Genomic DNA, 23,347 nt, shown 5'->3' on the forward strand with positions numbered 1-23,347 from the left:
CCTCATTATCAGTTCCTGGAACACAATGGCCTGATGCAAAATTAGGACAGAGCCTTGCCTTCCCCTCCACCCCTTGTTAAGGAGCTCTCAGGACGCATACTCAGGGATGAAGCCATGCCCCCTCTCCCAGTCACTGTACCATGAACGAGCCTTTGCTTCTCGGGCTTCCCTTCACTGTCCCCTCTCGTGGGACCATGCATGAGACACCCGGTGCCACCAACTCCCCCAGAGGTGAGGAAGGTGCTTTCCAAAGCCCAGCTGCCACCACAGGGGTGACCATTCACCACCAGCCCGGGACCTCATCCCCTGTGCTCATCACAGCCTTTGGCTTTTCCTTCCCACCCTTCCTGCTGACACCTTTCACATTCCGGGGCTCTGTGTCCCACTGGTTCCGCCCTCCTTGTCAGACCTCTCCTGCTGCCAAAAGACCTCTCCTGGAGCCAAACATAGCCAGGGATGAGGAGGAATGGCTCCTGGGGGTACCTGCAGCCCTGCCTGGGGTGGGTGGAGAGGGGCACAAGGGTGCAGCCATGACGTGACTTGCCCCCAGCCCTGCTCCTCTTGTGGCAGAGATGGGGTCTGGCCCAGAGGCACCAGGATAACCCTCAGCAGCTGGCAAACACACCCAACCTCCTCCTGCCTAAATCTGGGCAGTAACAACCATCCCCTTGCCATCCTCACCTTCCCACATTCCCTGCCCAGCCCTGGGAAGCTCGGTGTAACCACATATGGCTATTAAACACAATTTCTTTAGTTGTCTCCTCTTTAGTGATACTGTGGGTGGCATTTAGCAGACAAATATTATACATTACAATTTTCACCTAGGCATTGTGAGAAACTATTGGCTGGATTGGGCCAGAGGCTCCCTTGTCCAGGTGGTCCACACCTGGACCTGCCGGAGGAGGTGGGGGCAGCTGAGCTGCTCTGCTACTTCTTGTCGTTCCTGCTGACAAAGGTGAGGAGGTCCACGGCTGTGACCACACCAAGCACCATCTGCTTCATGAGGGAGCTGCCATTTCCACTGACTGGAAGCACAGAAAATTCCAGCTTAGTGGCAAAAAAAATACAAAAGAACATCCCACCCCCACCAGCCCCCTCACCACCGCCATGTTCCAGCCGTGCAGAGGATGCTGTTCATTTATTAAAAGAAAACCTTAACAGGGACAGCGTCTGTCTGAGCTCGACCTCCACAGAAATGACTGATGAAGCCTCAGTCAGGTTGCTGTGATCACACCAGAGAGGTTTTTGCTGCAAATAATGCACCTTTCCCAGAGCAGGAAGCTTAATTTCCCAGTTGTTTTTAGCCAACCTCTGTTCCAGTCCTGCTCCTATCACCACAAAACTTTTTAGAGCAAACTAATGAGACTCTCTAAAAGCAGCAGTGAGGCACTTTTCTACTCTGTTCTCATAACATCCTACACCACCGTTAATGAAACAGCACTTCAATAATTGTTTTAACTGTCTGATAAATGTTTTCTTAAATAAAAATAAAACTAGCCACCAGAGTCCAAACACAAGATAAAATGCAAGCTCCAAAGGTGTGGGAAGAAAGTAATAAATAAGAGGGTAACTGTGACAGCATTAAAACAGCAGCTCTGGAAAAGAAGGTGAGTGTTGTTTGAAAATCAGAGCAAGAGGTGCTGCAGACAGCTGGCTGCTACTTTTTGGTGGGTGCCACTTAATTTGCTGATACCTTTTAATTTATATCAAAACGTGATACAAAAGAGATGTTCCTTATTTTATGATAACCTAGCTGAGAAAGGAAACTCTGCCTGGCATTAATTTTGGTGACTGAATTGGAAATGTGCATCAAAGGTAATTTTGAGTGGCAGGTTTTTGTTTGCAACCTGCTGTGGGAACATGGATGGACTTGCAAGCTTTGGAGCTGATGGGGCTTCGGGGAAGCAGGCCCTGGAGACAAAGGTTTGGGATGTTTGGGCATGGTGGCTTTTGGAGGCCCTAAGTTGAGCAGGCAGCCCCTTGCTGGCAGTGTCAACCCCTGCTCACCTGAGGGATGCTTTGCATGCTCAGTGTGTAATCCCATCCAATCAGCATAATTACACCCTTCAGCTCTAATTCACAAGACCTAAACATGGGTCTTCTGACTGCTTTTTCATGTTGCTCACTTCTCCCAGTCAAGGTCAAATCTGTACTTCTGGAAGTCTTTTGGTGTAATTGTGCTGGAAGGGTGTGTCAGGTCAGATTTGCTGAGCAGCACCTGCCACCACACCTTTTTTGGGTCAGAGGAGGAACAAGGGGTGATCCCTGCTGCCACTGATGTCTCAGCAGCCCTGATGCTGCTGCAGGTGACTCTGCTGCGTTGGTTTGCTGCACCATGGGGAAGGTGGCTGTGCAGTGGGTTGAGAATAAACCAAACCTGCTTTAATGGTGCTCCCAGACTGGCAGAGCATCCGTACACCCAGCCATGGCCCAGGTAAGACTCACACATCAATGCCCCCAATGCCCCATGCCCCAGGGCTTGCTCACGGCCCGACCCAATTTGTCTCAGCTTTCTCAATTTACAAGCCTGAATTCCACACAGGCTTTACCTGATGTGGCCAAATGCTCCTTCCAACCTTGTCCCTGGGCTACAGAAGCCTACAGAGGTCCCTAATTTCCTCCTTGCTTGCTTTGCCCCCCTCCCCTCATCCCTGGGGTGTCAGAAAGAGACATGGGTGAAGAGTGGGCAGTTCCAGGGCTTTGCAGGGCAGAAATCCCTCCTGCAGAGGCTCGGGGGCTGCACAGGTGCAGCAGCTGCACTGACACCTGCCATGCTCAGCTTGAGAATTTCCCTTTCCCCTCTGAAACATTTGTGCCAAGCCTGTGGAGAGTCCCTGCAGATACCTACACTGCATTTGCTCGTGTACAACGATAGCAAAGTGGTCATTCTCCAGGATGCAGGAAAGCCTCCCGAGGCTGTCCTCCAGGCCGATCTAAACAGGACAAAAAGTGACATTGAACTTTTTACTTCACCTGGCAAAGGCTGGGCTCTGATTTGTGCTGATTCCCCAGCTGGATGAAATCCCCTGTCAGCATAGGATTGGGGGTGGACATTCCCACACTTGGGTCCTGGTGTGAAGGCTCCCATATCTGAATCCTGCTGGCTCAGCAGAGTTTTTACAGGTGCTTGTTCTTACTTTCATCTCCAAGATGTCACCATCGCCCTCCCCACCTCTCTCGGCCTTCTCACCGACCTCTTCTCCCAGCTCCCCTCACACCCCAGGGTGGTGGTGGTGCACCTCTCCTCTCTCCCTGTCCCCAGACAGAGGCTGACACCAGCCCCAGCCTCAGTGGTACCTTTGAGAACTGGTCGTAGGTGACCTTCGTGACAGGGTCTGAGAACTCCGCACTTCCAGCCAGCACAGAGGTGAGGGTGTTGCTGAGGGTCACCATTCCCAAAATAAGCCTGTAAGGGAACAGGGAGTTTTCCAGGTGGTCAGACCTGAGGTAGAACACACGTTTTATGTAGGGGCTGAACTGCTCTGGTTGAAGTCAGTGACTAAATTGTTGCTGCAGTCAATGGGAGGCACCAGGTTTCTCCTCACTTGAGCAGGACAAGAAAGTCTTTGTCCTCACCAAGCTGTTGGTTTCACAGTAGTTAAAATGTGCTATTGCAGTCCAGGACTCAGCAGCTGGGAGCAGGAAAACCCATGGGTTCCCCAGTTGCTTATTTGTGTGGGTTTCCCCCCAGCCCTCACCGCTCCTCTGGGCTCCCCTTGCCTGTGCACTGATCCAGCATCTTCTGAGTTTGGTGGGCACTGGACTGGGCTTTAACTGGCTCCTTTACAGGAATTTTATTGATGAATCTTCACAAGGAGACAGAAGATCTTTTTAAAAATATGCATCAGAGTCCAGCACAAGAGTCCCTACTCTGAATCAGTAAATGGGACTTCAGCTTCATCAGATTTTTCTGTGTGAATGCCCGTCTCTGTAGGGAGCAAAAATAGTTACCCTGACTCAGCAACAACAGGAGCTTGGTCATATCCCTTCTCCTGGAGGATCTCAATTGCCTTTTGACAGCTGACTTCTGGGAGGAGAATGAGAGGGGCCGAGAGATTCAGTTTCTGCACCTTGATGTTCCACCACCTGTTGAAAGACAAATGGCAGCGCCGAGCTGTGGCTCTGCTGCACAGCTGTGGCCTTGAGCAGGGGGGCAAGGCCAGAGGAGATGAGGGATATTCTGTCTGCCTGAGAAGCCAGCCCCACTCCTAAGCCCAAAGCAGAAATGCCACCATGGCCAGGTCTTGCTGAAGCCAAGCTTTCCCTACGCCCAGTGTTCATGCAACTCCAGAGGCAGGGCTGAGACCAGCAGCTGGCAAGGTGCTGAGCGGCCCTGAATCCAAGGAAGCTACTGGGGGCTTCACTTCAAGCTCATAAATGGGTGACCTACCAGTTCTACTCCTTTGGTCTGTATCCTTGGTCCTCACAAGGCAGCATTTGCAGCTCCTGCAGGAGAGAGCCTGGCAGAGATGCTCGTGTGACTTATGAGGGACAAGCTGAGCTTGTTCGTGGGGGAACACAAGCACCTCCCAAACATCTCAGACCTGAGTCCTTGCAGAAAAGGCAGGGCAATGCTAGAGCCTGGAAGGGCCAAGAGCAACTCTAACCAGACATAAGAGGCCTTGAAAAGATGTGTTGAGTTTTTAGGAAATATTGTAAAATAACTTTTGGTAAAGGAGCAGGTGATATCGATAATACCTGCTGTCTTTGAAGTGAAACTAAGAGCTTTTCTAAACAACTGGAATTTGCCCAGCCACATCAGCTGGCATCAGCCATCAGCACTTTGCCTGTGAGTCCCTGCCTTGAGGGGACTCTTTCCCCATGGTGTCCATGGAACAGCAGAGTTGTTTATCTTTTGTGGCCAGCAGCTCTGGAAGGTGAAAATTTCCTGTCCCCTGCCTGAAAGGATCTGCAGAGCTGTTTTAACGGGGGCTTGCTACGACAGGGACCCACCTTCCCAGCAGTCTGATGGTCCTTTGAACATCAGATGTGGAGTAGAGGGAGGTTTTCAGGGGGTTTAAGTGGCCTGGGCTGCCACGTGGGAGTGGATCAGCTACTTTGGGACAGAAATGGCTCCTTTATAGACTTTGATTGGAGAGCTGAGAGATAACCACTCAAAAGAGAGGAGCTGACATTACAGCCTCCCCAGAGGGGTCTGGACTTAACTGTGTTTTTTCTAAACACTAAAAAGAGAACCCTTTCCTTTGAAGATAATGATTTCCAGACTCAGAAAGCTGATTCCCTTAGCACAGTTTATCCCAGCAGAGGCTGTCTTACCAAGGCTTGTGCTCCTGGACTTCATTTAGGAACCCATTTTTTATCATCCACTTATCGTTCACAAATTTGGACCTGGAAATCACCAACAAAGAGCGAGTGTGTGAGGCTTCCAGAAGAAGTCGTGCTTTGTTTCATGCACCAGACCACAGCACTGCCCCCAGGGCTCCCATGATTTTGCAGCTGGCTGCTCTCAGCCCCTTTTAAGGGCAACAGGAGCATCGGGTGCTCAGTAATTCTTCGAAGCATGCCAGCTATTTGCCTTCCTAACTTTAGGCATGCATGTTCAGAAAGTGCAGCTTGGCTGAGTCCTGCTCTGTGCAGTAAGTCAGTGACAAGAGGAAATAAACCCCAAGTGTCCCAACACCCAGCCCCTGATGATTGCCACGGTGATGTGCTGTTTCTCCCTGTTGTTTATTTTGCTTTTTTCCTGTGATCTGCCCGACAGAGACTCCCAGCTCTGGGCTCACTCCGTGTGCCTTGCTATCAGATTTGTTGGGGTGGTTCTCCAGAACCCCGAGCACCTGGGTTCAGCTCATGTCACAGAAGGCCGTGGGAGCTCCCACCCGGATGCTGGAAAGCAGGGGAGGAAGCAGGACACTCACATGTAGTTCCGGATGGAGTCAGGCAGGATGACCACGCAGCTCTGACCTTCCTTCAGCTCCTTGGCAGCTCTCACAGCCACGGACATGGCACTGCCCGAGCTGCCACCTGGATGGGTACGAAGGAGAGGGGGACAAGTGTCAGGGCTGCCCAGGGATCAGGGCCACCATCCTGGTGTGGGGAGCACAGGCTGCCCCAGCTAAGGGTGCAGAGGTGGCACCTTATGAGATGGTGGTGGCTTGGGACGCTGGGATGGGAGGACGATCAATCCGGAAGCCTTGTAGGCTTTAGGGTCAGGCAGAGGTAGGGATTGATGGGACCGGTTCATATGATGGCTCTTGGGTGTCTGAGGCAGCATAAAAGTCACCTCATGAACTTCATGAACCACTTCTTGTGGTGACTCTGTGGGCAAACCAAGGGCTGGAAGGTCCCATGCGGGCACATTCAGAACACGCTGCCCACACCGCACCCTCCCTTTGCATGAGCAGAAGACCACGCCAGTTCTAGAGCTTCTGGCTGACATACTTGGCAGCCAAAAGATTGGCTTTAAATGCACTGTAAAGACCAAAAAACCCATGAACATTACATTCATGCTTGGAATACCAGGCCAACGTGATGGGAAGACTTAAGCGCTCCCCGTGTCTGTGTGCACGCATGTGGTTTGCTGCACGTAGGGAGAGCAGGCCCCTGCTTTAGAGAGGCAATTCTTCCACCCCTAGTCTGAGTACTGGAAGTCAAACACGTTCCACTATCTGTGTGCCAATTACACACTGCATTCGAGGCAGCACGTATTTTACAGCAGGTTAATTATCCCTGGGTCACATTTTTCAAACAAACGAGGAACGGCCCTGAAAGATGCAGTTCAGGGAACACGAAGCTGTTCACAAATTATGATTGAGTTCAAACAAGTGGTTTCTGTTGAAACAGTGACTCCATGCCTGCTAGGTTAAATCAACATTTAAGTGTTTCATTACATATATATAGCCTGATCTTTTCCAAAACTCCCTGGATATGAGTGCTCAGGGCTTTTATCAGCTGTAACTACAAGCCTACGTAGTGTCTGGTCCTGGATGCAAACCTGTGTCTGTCTGCTTGGTGTCAGGGAAGGCAGAAAGCACGCTGATGCTGTGTGGAGGCTCTTAGGGTACAGGCAGGGTTTGTGTGAGGGCACTTGTTCATTTTGGGAAGCCAGTGGGATCACTTACAGCTTGTTGGCACAGGGAGAAATACTCAGTAAGAACATCTCACACTTTCTTCACTTTCAAACCCTCCTGGTCCAAACCTGGCACCTCTGGTGTGTCAGTGACACCAAGCACGGCCTCGCAGAGCTGTTGGCAGAGCCCACCTGTCCTGCCCCAAGCCCCACTAATCCTCCCTCCAGCCCGTGTAACTCTACACTGCCTGAAGATCCAGTTCCACTGCAAAAGTGCTCCAGTAAGAGAATTACTGCTTCTATAATTATTGTGGCCAATGAGTCAGACCCCAGACCAGACTCAGGGACACACCTCTGAAGTCTGCAGTGACCGATGCACAGCCCGAGGCTCAGCCTTTCAGCCCTGCTGACCCAGCAGACACAAAACACAGAGGGCACCTACCCTGGAGCGCTTTGGTCCCAAAAGGATGAGGTTCAGAGGGCTTGTTAAGAGAACAAGCTCTTGTGGCTGGTGCTTACCACACAATAACCCCTCCTCTCTGATCAGCCTGCGGGACATGAGGAACGAGTCTCTGTCGTTGCTTTTGTACCACTGATCGACCACCTGAAGGGAAAGCAAGGAGGATGAGTCTTGCAATGTCATTTCAGGCTGCCCCGACCCTCTGAGGCACACCATGGTGCTGATGCCCACAACATCTGGCAGCTCTGAGCTGCCTGCCACACTTGTTGAAAGCATTTGTCAGGGCATCCATGCTCTGGAGGGTGTTTGTTGCTTGTAGACACCCACACCCTTCCAGCCAGCACTCTTTCCTTGGGGAGTGAGGGATGCCTGACAGGTCCATAGTCAGGATGTGGAAGAGGGAGTGGTGTTCACAATGTCCCAGGCCAGACTACACTAATGGTTGAGATTTTGCCAAAATGAGATCCAGCTACAAGAATCAGCCTGGGATATTACAGGTGACAGCTCTAAAGGCATGTGCTGACAGCAGGGATGAAGTTAACCCCTGGAAGCAGAAAGGGGTCTGAGGCTGTGAGGGACCTTTCTAGAATGAGCCCAGGGCAACACAGGCAGCCTGTGTTAGGGATTTAAAGCTCTGTGCCTGGTAGCAGCTGATACACTGAGAGGGAACTTGACAACAAGAGGGATGAGGTTCATGATCTGCTGTCTTACAGGGCTTGGATCTTGTCTTCCAGCCTGTGCATGGTGCAGGATTTCTGCTGTGTGTGGTGCCTGAGGCAGAGAAGGCTCAGGAAACAGCAGTGTGATGAGGAGCAGCCTCAGTGCAGACATCTGTGTGATCACAGCCAAAGGGGCACGCTCTGAATGCTGGTGAGGTTGAGCAGAGGAGGCTCACACTGTGTTATATGCCTGCTTTTCTCCTCTATTTACTTGCTCCTTGTGGACCACTTACAACCAGAGTTACTCAGAGAGATGCTCCCTGCTGGGGTCCCAATCCCACCACAACAGCTTGTAGTGCACTGGGAAGATGTGTCAGGGCCACCACACCTCTGGGCTGGGGAGAAGGCTGGATGCAAAGCCAGAGATAAGGCAGAGGCCCCTCTTCACATGGTAACTCACTGATCTGTCGAGGACAGTGGGGATGAAGTCGTGCCCAATGCCCTCCACCTCGATGGTTGTGGTGTTGGTTGTGTTCATCTCACTGGGCAGAGCCACAATGGAGCCATCAGGGTCCACGCCAATGATCTTTGAGGGAAGGACATTTTGTCAAACCAAAATGGGAATCCAGAAACAGCCAAACAAAAAACTCAAAGGAAAAATTACCCACACCCTTACCAGCATTTTCCTTCCCATAATATTCATTAATATTCCTAACCACTGGCAGCACAGAGAGCTTCCAGGATAAAAGGGTGCTGTTTTTCACTGTCTTTTAAAATAGATCCTAGGTAGTCTTCAGCTGTTGCAGAAGTGACTGGTGGCTTAAAATGTTATCACTCTCAAGGTGTTTGTCATCACCCCTTTGGCAGAGCCTGACACTTCCCAACCCTTAGGACACTGCCAATGCTCCTTAATCTGCTCTAGGGTGAAGCCAACCAGTGAGCTCCAACCTGTGGAAACCCGTGGGTGCAGACATCCTTTCTGGATCTAGTCGTGCTGGCTGATGGTGACACCTCCCTGGTTATCTACAGCTTTGTGTCTGGCCTGAGGTTGCCTCCCTCAGCACGCAGCTTAAGAAGGGATGGTGACGCTGCTCTACGCACAGCTGCACACAGCCAGGGAGGCAACCTCACATCCCAGCCCTCCAGTGGTGGGTCCACACCTCTCTGGTGGGTCTGGGATCACTCACACACTGACCAGACCAGAGAAGCAGCGACTGTCATGCCTCCAGTCTGCCTTGAAGCACGAGCTCTGCAGGATGAGCATTGTGACTGATGGCAACCCTAAAGCATGAAGGGTTTTGCAGTGGCAGAGAAGCATTTGCAGTGTGTGCTCCCCATAGTGTCCTGCACAGGGCAAGGCACCAGGCAGGGGGAGATTTTAGTAGGGCTGTGGAAACTTTGGTCTCTAAGGCACCTGGATGGGTCTAGGTCAACCTAAGCATCACCAAATTGCTTCCAACAAAAGCCATGATTACTGTGAACAAACAAATAGGTGGAGACAACAACTGCTCCCTCAGGTGAGCTGTGGGGTTAGGGAGGAGATGACACACAGTGATAGGACAAGGGGAAATGGCTTTGAGCTGAAGGAGGGTAGATTTAGATTGGATATTAGGAAGGAATTCCTTATTGTAAGGGTGGTGAGGCCCCGGCACAGGTTGCCCAGAGAAGTTGTGGATGCCCCGTCCCTGGAAGAGTTCAAGGCCAGCTCTGAGCAGCCTGGTCTGGTGGAAGGTCTCCCTGCCCATAGCAGGAGAGTGGAATGGGATGACCTTTAACGCCCCTTCCAACCCAAACCATTCTGTGATCCCATGAAAAGCCTGGCAGTCCTGCCTCCTGCCTTACCTTGCACTCCGGGCACTTCTCCTTCAGCTTCCTGGCGACACCAGTGATGGTGCCTCCTGTGCCAGACCCAATCACCACCATGTGGACCTTGCCTGCAGGTCAGGGGAGAGAGAGGCTTTCAGGGACTCAGCACAGCTCCCAGCACGATCTCCCCTTTATTCAGGCCCCTGTGCAGGTGCAGAGCCTGTGTCCACCAGAAACCCATGTGAGGGAAGGTCAGGCAGAGGCCATGCTGGTGGCCAAAGCCTGGTCCTGTGGAGGAGTTTGGATGAGCTTGCAGGACCTGAGCGCAGCTGATCCTGCCTCAGAGCAGGGAGATGAAGGCGACCTCCAGATCTCCCACTGCAGCACTCCATGATTTCTGCATCTTTGGCATCTACTGAGCAGAGGCAACAGCATGAAGCTGTGTCGGGAAGGTTTAGGTTGGATATCAGGAAAAGGTTCTTCACCCAGAGGGTGGTTGGGCCCTGGAACAGGCTCCCCAGGGCAGTGGTCACAGCATCAGCCTGACAGAGCTCAAGGAGTGTTTGGACAACACTCGTGGACACATGGTGCGACTTTTTGGGTGTTCTGTGCAGGACCAGAAGCTGGACTTTGATGATCCTTGTGTGTCCCCTCCAACTCAGGACATTCTGTGATTCTGTGGTTTAAGGCGGAGGGAAAAATCTCAGCACATCCAGCCCTTTCAAACCACACCAGGTCAAAGCAAATCACACATGTGACTATCACTAACAGGGACAACTTTTCAGCCTGTGTTGGCATCCACAGTGGAGGGATGGCTGAGCTCTGCCCTGGCACCTGCCGTTGTCAGACGTAGCCCCACTGGCATTGCTGAAACTATACAGATTTAGGAGTGGTAGGAGCAGAATTGGAGCCTGACCTTCAAAACCTGATGCTGCAGCTGCATTGGGAAAAGGGGACCTGCAATCCACGGCTGGCAGCCAGTTGGAGCAAATCCTAACACTGTAGTGGAGAGAAGGCTGGGACTCTCTTGTTCCTGTTGACACCTGACTGCTTCACTGCTCTGATAACTGCTCTCCGGTTAAAACCCTCGAGTCCTGTTCTCATTTTACAGTGCTTCCACAACTGGCAATAAATTTCACTCCTATCTGCACAGACATGGACTGGGATAGTCCTTTATCCTCCCCCAGCCCTCACTTCCAATGTCACCAGTTTGTGAAGTTTCAGTCGGTTTTGATTTGCAAATGAGCGTGCTGGATCAGATGCATGGTGAATGCATCTGATGAACACTCCTGGTGAATTCATATTCCCCTGTAAGGCCTCGTGGGACATCTTGTGTTCCCAGCTGGCAGGTCACAAGAGGTGTTGTGGCCACCAAGAGACATGTTCTTTCCCCTTTAGGTACAGCCTGAATTTCTCAAGCCTCTGGTCTCCTCCCCCAGGCTTTTGCAATGGGAGGGGACAGCCGGGAAGCCCTGCAGGCTGAGGTGTATCTGGAGTGGATTAGGAGAGCTTGCTACACCCTGCATGTTGGTGTTATTAAGATAATATTGCCTGCCCCTACAGAGGCCCTTTGGGCTGTTTCTAGACATTCAGGTCAGTAAATGATGTAAATTAAACCTCTCAGAGAGGGTTACAGCCCTCTGCACGTAGAGGCAACAGCACAGACGGTACCTTCACACTGCTCCAGGATCTCCTCAGCCGTGGTGTCGTAATGAGCCAGGGGGTTGCTCGGATTTCGGTACTGTTTATTCCAACAGAGAACAGCAAGAGTACCGTGTGAAGAGCAGGTCAAATACCAAACCAGCAATAGCTCCTGACAGAGCTGTACCCAAAATATGCAGCTGCCCCCTCCTCTCCCTGCTGAGGGGGAATCTGCCACCCCACCAGAACAGGTCACAGGTGTTGCTCCTGCTTGTCCCTTTGGGACAGATTTCCATGCACACTTGGGGTTTTTCCACGCTGGAAGGTTAAACGTGCCCACAAACACTGACTCTCCAGCACTTGGTGCCCACTAGGTGTGGGGATGGTTTGGAGGCTGGGAACTATGGGCTGGAGTAGCTGTCCTGATCATGAGCTCTCATGCACAGAGGGATTTTGCACCCCATGTTCACACCCATGGACCAGGCTGCTTCTGAAAAGCTCATTCAGTCTTTAATGCCCTTTTTTCTTAGAAGGAAGGAGCTTCCCTGACTTTCCTGCAGTCCACGGGGGTCCTTACGCAGGGGTCAGACCAAGTGCCCTCCTGTGCAAGACCCAGCACTGCAAGAACCTCTGGCATGAGTCACCAGGGTTTGCCCTTTACAGCATGAGCTCTATTTTTGAGGCAGAACAAAGGCTGCTAGCTAGGCATAAAAGTGGGGGTTTTTTTCAGGTCAAAGTTAAATCTGAAACAATTTGAGGAATCTTTGAATTGTGCAAGAAAACCCAGCCTTGCCCACATCCAGGCTTTGGCAGAAGTGTCTCAGGTTTGGAAGCGTCCTTTATTTTGTTTCTGTCCCCCTGTGCTTTGCAGAGGAGCGATTAAGTTTCAAATGTCATCAAACACTGACTAAATCTGCCTCTGGTTCCAGTTTGAATGAAGCCCCCAAGCACAGGCACACTTGGAGAACACCTTATAAACTGTGTTGGGAAAAAGTCAGTGGAGGGACTGCGTTTACCTGATCCAGGATGTGAGAGTTTGGGATTTCACTTTTCAGCTTCCAGGCAACACGAATGTTGGACTCAGGGGCATCAAAGCGGGTGCACGGGGTCCTCACAATTTCAGCACCCAGTGCCTTCAGAATATCGACCTTTGGGAGGGAAAAGAGGAGATGCAACACAACTGATCCCCCACAGGGGTGGTAACCCGAACCTGCAGGCTCAGGGCAGCACCAGATACCAGAGCAGCTTTGCATGCAGGAGACATTTATCATTTGGAGATACAATGCCCAATTCTGGACTTCGCTATCTCTGACATGCTCCTGGCACCCCAGGGCCTCCTGCCTGAAGCTGGCACATGGATTCAAGCCTGGCCTCTTGCCCTGTCCTACTTGGAGGGCAGGCTGGGGACAGGGCAGAGGGAGGTGACACTGTGCTGCTCCTTGGTGCCAGGGGAAAAGGGCACAGGGGGAACTGGATAGGGAACAGTGTCTCCTGTGTGCTGGGATCTGAGCCCCAGCATGCAAAGGGGACATCAGAAAGCTGTTTTTGCCCAAAGTCCCTTCTCTTCTCTCACCAAGCACAAGGAAGGAGCAAATCAGCCCTAGGGTGTCTCCTGTGGGAGGTGTGGCTGTCAGTGAGACAGGGGGAGTGTCAGGGCACCTGGAGATGAATCCCATGGCAGCTGGAGGTGGCATCTGATCCAGACTGAGCTTAAGTGAGATTTAGGTAGAAATGAGGGTGACACTTTGGAGAAGGGATCATTCTTTAGCCAGGTCAGGGTCCAGGTCTGGTTTCACTGGCATGAGTGCAGCTAAGCAGTCTGTGAAGCCCTTGGCTTTCCAAAGGAGGGGTTTCTGCCATCTCCAGAATGGTGATTTTACCTGATCATCAGCTCTTGTGCAAGTGAATCCACTTCTACCACCTTGAAAAAGCAGCTCAGGCAACTCTAAATGTCTCCAGGTTAAAGAAAACCATAAAGACATAGTGAGGCCAAGTGACCTGTCAGATGTCAGAGGGGAAGTGAGCAGAACTGGCAGGAGAGCCCTGGCACCTGCCTGCCTCTCCTTCTGACCCTTCACATGCAGCAGATCCTGCTCCGTTTCTCTGCAGCCACACACCGTGTTTGGCTATCCCCCCACCCCAGCTGCACTTCTGACACCAGACAGTCACCAGGCCGTCACAGGCTGCTTTTTTCCCCTCAAGAGGCACTTTCTAAATAGCAGCTGTGGCAGTGGGTGTGCAAGGCTCGATGGCCTTTAAAGGAGAGGGCTCCAGGAAGGGAGAAGCAGAGAGAGAGAGGGAAGGAGATGTTTCCCAGCTGCAGGGTAAAACTATACAGAGCTCTGACCTTCTCCGTGCTCATTTTCTCGGGCAAAACGATGATGCAGCGGTAACCCTTCAGTGCAGCCACCAGTGCCAGCCCAATCCCTGCGTGGTGGGGAGCAAAGGGAGTTGGTTGACAACAGCATTTGGCAAGAGCGACCGACGTGCGTCCCTTCCTACGTTCCTCTCTCCTGAATGGAGCCATGAAATGCTCTCTGACAAGCCACAGGTGAGGGCAACCTCCATGAGCCTCCTGGGATGTGCTGGGAGCACCAGGAAGCGTGGGAGGATGTGCTGACAGGCAGGTGGGGCTGCAGCATCCCTCCTGCTCGCAGGAGTGTACCAGGGTGGCACAGAGAGAATGGCAGGGCTGGGGAGAGCTTCCCTCCCCTAACCGAGGCTCAGGCCTCTTCCTGTGTTTTTGGAAACACAGGAGAGAGGTGATTTTGCTTCAGGAGTGCCTTCCCCTCCCCCTCAAGCACTGTCAGTTGTGGGGGGACGGACACACAGGACGCTGCACTTGTCACCCTGAGGCCAGCAGGCAAAGGGCAGCTCTGCTCCGATTTCACCGGGGTGATGGATGGAACCAGCTGCTCCCAACTAGGGCAGGAAGGTGAGGCAGCAGGAAGGAGCAGTGTGTCACTGCCAGGGGCTGTAGGGAGCCTGGTGCCATTCCAGCTGCCCTGGGCAGGCAGGCAGCCAGCGTGATCCACCTGGGACACAGCTCTGGGGGAGCATAGATGCCCTCACCTCATGTCTGGTGGTGGCTGGGGTGACATAATATGGTGGGGTGACAAGTGACAGTGACAAGGGCAAAAATCACATGATTTCTCTTCCAACCCATCGGGGGAATGGTCTCCGGGAACCTCTGAGAATTCAAAAGCTTCCCAGCCTGAAAACATCCAGGGTTGCCCCAGCTCCTGATGCTGTCTGCTTTACCACAAGGGAACCTTCCAGCCACACCTGTGCAGGTGTAGGACCCTCGCAGGACCCTCAGGAATTTCAGCAAGGAGGCATGCCAGTATCCCAGGATGCCCATGGCCACCAGGAGGGGAGCTGAGGGGAGGATGGAGCCAGAGCCGACCTTGTAACTGCAAGTGCAAGAGCTCCTCAAAATCCCTGCTCCTCAGAAACGCCACCCTACCCAGTACCCAGGGCACCCCTGCCCTTCCCACCTGTGTTTCCTGAAGTGGGTTCAATCAGGGTGTCTCCTGGTTTGATGATCCCAGCTCTCTCTGCATCCTCCACCATCCTGAGGCTGATGCGGTCCTTCACGCTGCCCCCGGCGTTGAAGTACTCGCATTTTGCCACTGGAAAGGGAAAGAAAGGGGAGAGGTGCCTCCATCAGGCACCAGCTCCTTGCTCCCCCAGGCCTCACTGCAGTTCTAGGACACCTATTCCTCCTCTGCAGGACAGTCCTTTGCTCAGGGGAATGCATCCGCCATCTGCTTTTCTGGGATTATCCGTCAGCATAACCCACGCAGAGTCCTTCTTTCTCCCAAATTTCCTCCACCCTGGATGGGTTTGAAGTCAACCTGGTCAGCCCAGGATGGGTTTAAAATCAACTGGACATAGTCATTGCAAGGTGGGAGGTCTTGCACCGGCACAACACTCCTTGTGCCCTGCCTGGAGGACTCTTCTGTGGGCAAGGCAGTGTCAGGGCTAGCAGCAAGGTCTCGCTGTCTATCCTGGGGCATTGAAGTTTTTAATAGATATCTAAGAGGTCACCTTTTGCAGGGGTGATCCGTAGTCCTGACTGGGGTGCCATAAAGAAAAAAACAAACAATAGAAAGAACATTTTCAAGTGTCAGACAAAATTACAATTTTTTTCACTGAGCTAGCAACAAACCAAGTAACTTTCCAAGGCATGTTCAAATTGCAAGGCACATCTTGGTCCTAATCAGGGCCTCCACACCACAGGATTCTTCTTACCAAGGCTTTGATGAACATCTGCAACTGAAATGGTGCTACTGAGCTCTGTTTTACGGACAACAGGGAGAAATGGGAACTTCCAGGGGTCATTCATTTCATCCTAACAGAGACAGCTGCCTGAGGCTATCAGCCCAATACCTGAGCAGCCCAAACGGGAAAAGAAATCTTGTGCTCATCATTACATTTTATAATGCACAGTGCCACAACTTCAGCTGCACAGGGATCCCTGGAGGCACAGGGATCCCTGGAGGCACAGAAAATAGCAGGCAATCCCGTCCAGCTGTAGCTGCTTCCTTGAGGCAGCTGTGCTGCAAGTATTCCTGTGTTTGCTTGGGAAGAGGCTCGGTGCTGACACATCCCTCAGACAGGACCGTGTAGCTGCCCTGCCTGTTCTGCTCTCCTTCCCCTCCTGTGCCAGGGGAGGGAGACACCATCCCAGAAAATGGGATCTGCCCAGCTTTCCCCGCACCTAAAGCCCCTGCCCCAGCCAGACATCCCCCAAGCGACAGGCTGCTCCAGAGGTGGACCAGGCACTGCACATCTGTCTTCCCACCTCCCCCAGCTCCCTTCCATGGTCTCCTACCGTCCCCTCGGGGCAGTGTGGGGCAGCGCAGTGTAGAGGTTGCAGGGCTGGTGGCCCAAAGATCCCAGATCCTGAGATGGGATCTGGTGGGAGAGCCCAGCACGCTCCATGTGTCCAGTGCTCAGTGGGGTCTGGCTGCCCTGTGGATTCCCAGCTGCCAGACAGGACCACGAGGTTCTGCTGTGCCCTTTTGTTAAGGGTGAGTGCTCAGCAGGTCTCTCCTTACTCAGCTGTGTGACACCCGTGGCACTTTCTGCCTTTCTGCCCAGTTTGGATTAAATTAATTATTAGGGTTAGAAGTTATAGGAAAGGAGACTGAAAAGTCCACATGCACAGGTCTGGTTTTGTCATCCTTGTGATTGTTGGGGACCAGTGTAAAACCAACCCTTCCACGAGACAGCACCAGTGCTATGTTAACATCTCCCTGGGGAGAGGACTTGGATCCATCTCCAGATTTAGCCCAGCTCTGCTCTGAGCTTATGCTGCTGTTATCTGGGAGGAGAGATGCCTCTCTACCATTAGCCCCCTGCTCACCACTGCTTGAAACCTCCTGTTTGGTCCAAGAAATGACTGTAGTGTAGCCTGATAAGCAGGAGAGCCCAGCACGAGCCACATCTGGCCCTCCCCATCTGTGCTTCCTCTCACAGAGCCTCTTCTGAAGCCCCCCTCTAGCACCACCCCTCACCCTCACCTCATGGCATGCAAAAACCTGCTGGGAAGGGGACACTCACAGAGCTCACACTTGAGCCCATAGGACTTCCCAATCTTGTTAATTCGGACCATTGGGGTGCAGCCAATTTTCTTGAGGATATTGGGCAAGATCTTCTTTTCTTCTGTCCTGAAGCAATGCAGAAAAAAAAAGAAGTCAAATCAAAGCTATTGTTATGCAACGTGAACCAAGAGAAAATCTGAGTGAGGTTTCAGCAACTTTATCAAGGCCACCAAAAGACACCCCAACTCCAAGAGAAAAAGTCCCCATCAACAATTAGTGGCACCAGGAGTTAGTTACGGTTTTCCATCATGAGTTGTTAGCTCTTTTACATAAATAATAAGCTGATTAATTTTAAGGGTTGTTCTGAAATGCCTTGTTCTGCAAGGCCCTAGGCCAGGTCTACAGTAAATGAGAAGATGCTGGCAAGCCTTTGGATTTTATGCCATGGGTGAGCAAACCAGGAGCATAAGGCTCCTCCTCTTTCCTCCATCCTACCCAGCCCCACCTCTGCTTCCCACATTTCCAGCTGCCTCTGGGCCAAGTGTTGCTGGCCAGGACTCCCAAACTTGCAAGGAGGGCTCCAAGTCATTGGAGAAGCCCAAATCACAGAGGGTTCTGGAGGTTTTTTTGCAAACAATTGAACGCAGCTCTGTGATCAGTGAAATCCAGCTGCCTGGATTTGCCAGTCGCTGTCAGACTCCAGCAGAAGCCAAGAACCACATCACAGCAACTGCAACCTGAAAAAGGCATGTTTGCCCAAAACATCCTGCCATCCATCCAAGGAATTCATGTCCTTGAGCTCTTTCAAAGACAGAGGGGAGAGACTGATGAAGATCACAAGCATATGGCCCCTGGTCACAAGCCAGCACATCTCTCTCCCAGTGACACCCCCCCATTCCCTCACTGCTCAGCTCGGCTTTGCACAGCTCTCCCCTCCTATCATCCTTTGACCCCTGAACCAGAGTTCTCCTGTTTCCTGTCACGGGCAGGCAGGTGGCTGTGTGCTGACAGGAAGCCCATGTGGTGCAGGGGTGACACGCTGGGTTACTTAGAGACCTCACACCCCTCCCTCCAGCTTTTGGCAGTGTGATACAAACACCTCTTGCCCTGCACGAGTACAGGGGTTTAGTGAAGGTCTTTACTACCAAGAGGAACCAGCCTCCTTGCATCTCAAGCCCAGAAATGATGGGATGTGCTGTTGCCTCTCCCTCTGTGGGAAGCATTTGCAGAGACATCGCAGCGTCCATTGAGTGAGGCATTGCAAATGTGAGACAATAACACAACAAAGGAACTTCCCTCACAGCTGCAGCCATTGCCCATCCCAAAACCATTGAAATGCTTGGGGATTTCAGTGGGGCTGAGCCACGGCACGGGGAGGCTCCAGCTCCTTTCACTAGAGCCTGGCTCTCTTGAGAGTGACCTGTGTTACTGCATTACACATCTGGATTGCATCCTGCAGATGCTGGTGTCAGCTCAGGACAGTGGACAAGGATGGTTTTCCCCTAAGATTCCAGCTTTTAGTCATGGCTTGCTATTCCTTAAGATGTCCAGGGGAAAACCAGTCCTGGCAAAGCAAGGGGTTCCTGCTGAGGTTATGGTGGGTCAGAACTGGCTCAGGGGATATCAGAACTAGTCTGCCTCTGTATCTCTGAAAAAAAATTTAAATCATTAATATTCTTGATTAAAATAGCCTCTTGTCTTATCCTTCTGCTTCTGCCCCAAAAACTCAATCAGATTTCACCTGGGAATCTCAGGAAGTGCAGAGATTTTTGCTACATTGGCTGCCATCTGTGGTTTACCCAGAGCAGGGAAACCAAACTGCCCCCTCCACGCACTGCTGCAAAGGTGTGACGTGTCCCAGTGTATTTCCTTCCCTGCTACACAGTGGGTTATGTTTCATCTCCTCCCCCAGCAGCGCTGTGAGGGCCTCCTCAGCCAGACCCCATTCCCAGAGTGGTGTTTGATGCCCAGGGTTGGGGGATATCTCTCCATCTCCTGTCTGGGGGTGGGATGGCCTACCCACTGGCACCACCATCGCACCCTGATGCTAAATTGTTAAAAAACAAGAATGTTATCCTGCTCAGAATGATAATTGAGGGGGGGGGAAAAATCATTTTGACTGAAAAGAACCTATTCTATGCTCGGGTGCCAGCTGCAGGGGTTGCACTGAGCGAGTGCCTGGATGCACAGCTTGCTGGATCAGCTCCAGGGCTCTGGATTCCACTCCTCCCTCCTTTGTGGGCCAGACCCAGAGGCTACTCTGGGCTACCCACACGCTGGTGGCTGTGCCCTGGCCTTGCCCTGCCTGGCATGTGGTTAGGCACGACCATGCAGAGCAGTGCTGCACCTCCCATGGGCTCCAGTTCCTCACTGGCTGGAGCTGGATTCCTGCTTTACATCTCTGCACTGCAGGGACGTGTCTGCAGTTCCCCTGACATTTATGGGACAGCCTTATCTTTAGTAGCTTGGCTGTGTCTGGTTTGAAGGGTCATTAAAGCACCTCTTGTCAGGTCTAGTCTGGGCCCTCACGTCACCCTGGGAGGGAACCTGCTGCTGTGAGGACAAGAACAGCTCAGAGCAAGCACTTTTCTCTGCACCCTGGCCATTTCCTACCGATGTAAAAGCCCAGGCCCTTGTAATCTATTTTTGTGAATGTCTCTCAGCCATCTAAAATGAGATGCCCCAAACAAGCAGATGCTCTGCATAACACAGAGCTGAGACTTGAGCCAGCCACACCTTTCTGCAAAATGAAAGGGAGTGAGAAAATTTTCTTGGAGGGGAGGTACTAAGTTGGTTTTGCCACCTGGAAAATAAATCATCGTTAACGTAACAACCAGCTCCTGGCCATGACCATCCTGGTGTACCAGCAGTACTTCACCTCTGGGAGAAGGTGCTGAACTGCACTCTGAAACAAGCAGCACGGAGGAATTACTTACAAGGGAATACAGGAGTGTGGAGACTTGCTGGCAGGCGTTGTGGCTGTCCACGTGCACTTACTGGGCAAGTTGGGAAGGATCCACGTGCTGCTGTCCTGGCTTCCTGCACCACTGCCATTCATGAGGGGGCATGTCTTACTCAGCTCCTATGTGGTGGAAAGAGAGGTCACACAGACGCCTGGGAGAAAAATAGCAGCAGAAGGCAAAAAAATGGCATTTGGGTGTGAAGCCAGGCAGCTAGGAGCATCCTGCTGGCATTTCAACCACATGGATCTAGGTGGATAAGGGGGTTGTAGTGATGGAAGGAGGTTGGAAGGAGATGAACAGATGAAAGGATGTTGTGGTGAGGTGGGTGTCAGTCCCTTCTCCCAGGGAGCGAGTGATGTGACAAGAGGAAATGGACTCAAGTTGCCCCAGGGGAGATTGTACATTAGAAAAAAACTTAGAGCATACATTAGGAAAAAAAATTCATAGGAAGGGTTGTAAAGCATTTGAACAAAATTCCCAGGGAAGTGGTGTAGTCACCATCCCTGGAAGCGTTCAAAACTCGTGTGGATGTGGCACTTGAGAAAATAGACTAATGGTGAACATGGTGGTGGTGGGTTCATGGTTGGACCTGATGACCTTAAAGGTCTTTTCCAACCTTAACAATTGCTTGATTCCATGATAAAATTGCTCTTCTGGAGTGGTATGCTAGACCCCCTACATCGTCTGGGCATCTTCTCCACTGTATCTTCCTCATCTCAAAATCATCCCCTCCACTAGAAAATGTTATGTTCCTAATCTAATTATTTGGTCAAGAACTGCATTTCTCACCCTAGCAGTGAGGAACCTGCAGGTAAATCCACCCAGGAGTAGTTGGAAAATACTTTTATGGTGGTGGTGGTGGGACCCAGAGGTCACCTCTACTCTGGCATCCAAGTGTATTAAAACTGAGACAAAAGAACCAACAGAAATAAAACAGCAAAGGGCAGCAGAGGTGCTTGGGGGCACTGAGCAACTCCTACAGTAAAACAGCTTAAAGAGAGGAGGATTCATCAGACTGGACATGAGACAAGGGGGTGGTGCTGAGAGCAGGCTGCAAATCCTGGGGGAGCTGGAGAAGGTGCATCAAATAATAAGCAACAAATAATGAGGCAGAATGGAATTACCAGGAACAACTACAGGGGCAGAGCAGGTAAAAAGTAGAGTGAGAAAAGGATTAAACAAGTTTGTAAAGGTTGAGTTCAGTAGCAGATTTTAAGCACACAAGCCCTGATGGCATCAGTGCTCTGTAGGAAGGCAATTTGCTGTGCTGTTTTCTCTTTTGCTGGTTCATATACAGACAAAAGGAGGAGTCTGGGCTTAAAGTTTATTCTCAGCTCCTGCTATGGAACAATAGCAGAAACAAGGGTTAGAGGCAGATTTGGTGTGACCCCCTCTGCTCTGATCTTCTCTGCAATCCATCCACCACCGGTCTGTGCTAAGGAAACAAGCTGCATGGAGAAAAACCACAATTTTTGGCACCTGGAAGTTCCTCTTCTGGCTTGTTCTCAGAATGAATTTACCTCGATTCAGCCATTTTTGAATAAAGGGACCTTGCAGCTCTGTAGGGTCATGGATGGAGACTTGTGTCTCACTTCTGTTGATGATGAAAGCTGCTGTTAAGCTGCTTGTCTGCCCTGTCTCCCTACACCTCTGTGGGGGTGCATTTTGCAATTAGAGCTGGTGTAACCCTTTCATTACCTTTGCTGCAGCAGAAATGGTCAATGACATGATGTTGGACCTTTCTTCTGCATTTAACTTCAGATTGAGAATTATGATGTCATTTTGAGACCCCAGAGAACCAAACCAGTTCAAAGAAGAAACATCCCATTTCTAAACACAGAGAACTGCCTGCAGTAGGGCCAGACCTGCTGCCACGTGGCGAGGATGTGGAAAATCCAGTTTAGTTAGGGAGCATCATCTTCCCCCCCGGCCATAAAGCCACAGCCCTGCCCCTCCTGAGTCCCCGGGCTCCCTGCAGTGGCTGTGACTCACAGTGGCCAGCATGCTGTTGTGGCTGGGCCCTGATTATCTGAATTATTTGTGGCTTGGCATATGAGCCCAAGGGCAGCCTTAATTACCATTTCTGCCATCCTCCTCCTGCTCTCCACTCGTTTCACCCTCCTGGTGAGAGTTTCTTTGCAGCAGCGTGGCAGGACAGCCCGAGCTCCGCACTGTGATTCCCTGGTGGTTTCCAAGCCAGCTGGGAGGATGGGGCTGGGGTTGGGTCCCTGAGGGCTGGGCTGTCCCTGGAACACAGAAACACACCACACCATTACTCCAGCAACATCAGAGGGATGCAACAGCCCGTGATGTGTGGCTGAACCTTCTCCTTATCCAGAGGCCCCGCAGCATCTCCGAAGATGGAGGTCAACAGTCTCGTGTTGCAACCTGGCCCCACAACTAAAGCAGACAGGGAACTCTGGTCCACCTCCCCTCTAGGCCCTGAGCCACGTTTTCTATTCCAGACACCATCCCCAGCCTGAGAAGGCAGCAGGAAGCCATGAGGGCACAGGGCAGTCACTCCAAAATGCCTTGGATCCTGCAGCCAGCAAAATCTTTCCCAGCAAACTTTGCTTCCCGGTGCTCTTCCCCACCACTGGCAAACCTGCTGCTCGTTGGGAGGGATTAAAGGAATAAAAATGGTTCATTTCCTTGCTAGCCAGGATTTGTGTCGGCCTTGAGTGTATCTCCCGAAGCAAATCTGTGTTTACCTAACGAACTAGCTGGGAAGGAGCAAAAGTCACCTGTGGGTAAAGGAGAGATAATCTGCAGTGTACCAGAGGTGGTCAGCACGCTTTCACAACTGAGGCCACCACGTACCACCCAAAATGCTGGCAAAATAGATTTTATGAGTGTATTTCCCCCCCTTTTCCTGGTGATGTCCATCTCTACTGTAATCATGATGGGGTGAAAAGAGACAGGGAGGAGGGTGAAGTTATTGGGGCTGCAGGGCCTCACCATGCAAGCCCCCTCTCCCCTCCAGCCCTGGTGCAGGAGGGCTTCATAGCTCCCCACCTTCTAAAATAAGGTTGCATTCTCCTCACCGTGTTCAGTTTCCCTGACATCTGATGTAAAATGAAGTCAAGAACGGGGTTTTCATTTTTTCTCTCACTCAAAGCAATTACAGACCTATTTGCTAGACACACAGACAACAAAGAAACAAGAGCTGACCCTTGACTAGGTCAACATCTACGTTCCTCTCTGCTGGAGAATTCCTCATGTTTCTCCTCAAGGGCTGG

General features: G+C 51.6%; 1 protein-coding gene across 1 annotated transcript; it reads right to left on the minus strand.

Moving 5' to 3' along the window:
* Positions 1-473: 473 nt before the first annotated feature.
* On the minus strand, positions 474-22,942 carry LOC121667357 (cystathionine beta-synthase-like). The gene is made up of 16 exons (XM_042033925.1): positions 22,187-22,942; positions 20,082-20,227; positions 17,165-17,271; positions 15,094-15,228; positions 13,944-14,023; positions 12,613-12,744; positions 11,627-11,696; positions 9,992-10,083; positions 8,610-8,735; positions 7,550-7,634; positions 5,880-5,985; positions 5,278-5,349; positions 3,952-4,086; positions 3,298-3,406; positions 2,849-2,933; positions 474-1,025 (listed from the first exon to the last, which is right to left on the minus strand). The coding sequence occupies exons 1-16, from the start codon at positions 22,379-22,381 to the stop codon at positions 928-930; spliced, it is 1,773 nt and encodes a 590-aa protein (XP_041889859.1). The 5' UTR covers positions 22,382-22,942; the 3' UTR covers positions 474-927.
* Positions 22,943-23,347: the final 405 nt, after the last annotated feature.

The sequence above is a fragment of the Corvus kubaryi genome, unplaced genomic scaffold (assembly GCF_017639235.1).
Source record: "Corvus kubaryi isolate FWS band 111438036 unplaced genomic scaffold, C.kubaryi_AGA036_p1.0 133, whole genome shotgun sequence".
Taxonomy (NCBI): Eukaryota; Metazoa; Chordata; class Aves; order Passeriformes; family Corvidae; genus Corvus; species Corvus kubaryi.

What these genes read in the sequence shown, in the direction of transcription:
- LOC121667357 (XM_042033925.1), bottom strand. Translation starts at nt 22,381, where the DNA reads ATGGTGTGGTGTGTTTCTGTGTTCCAGGGACAGCCCAGCCCTCAGGGA. An exon ending in AGAGGAGGGGTTATTGTGTG is followed by an intron (nt 5,986 to 7,549) that starts GTAAGCACCAGC and finishes GTACCCATCCAG; the next exon opens with GTGGCAGCTCGGGCAGTGCC. An exon ending in CCTACGACCAGTTCTCAAAG is followed by an intron (nt 2,934 to 3,297) that starts GTACCACTGAGG and finishes TGTCCTGTTTAG; the next exon opens with ATCGGCCTGGAGGACAGCCT.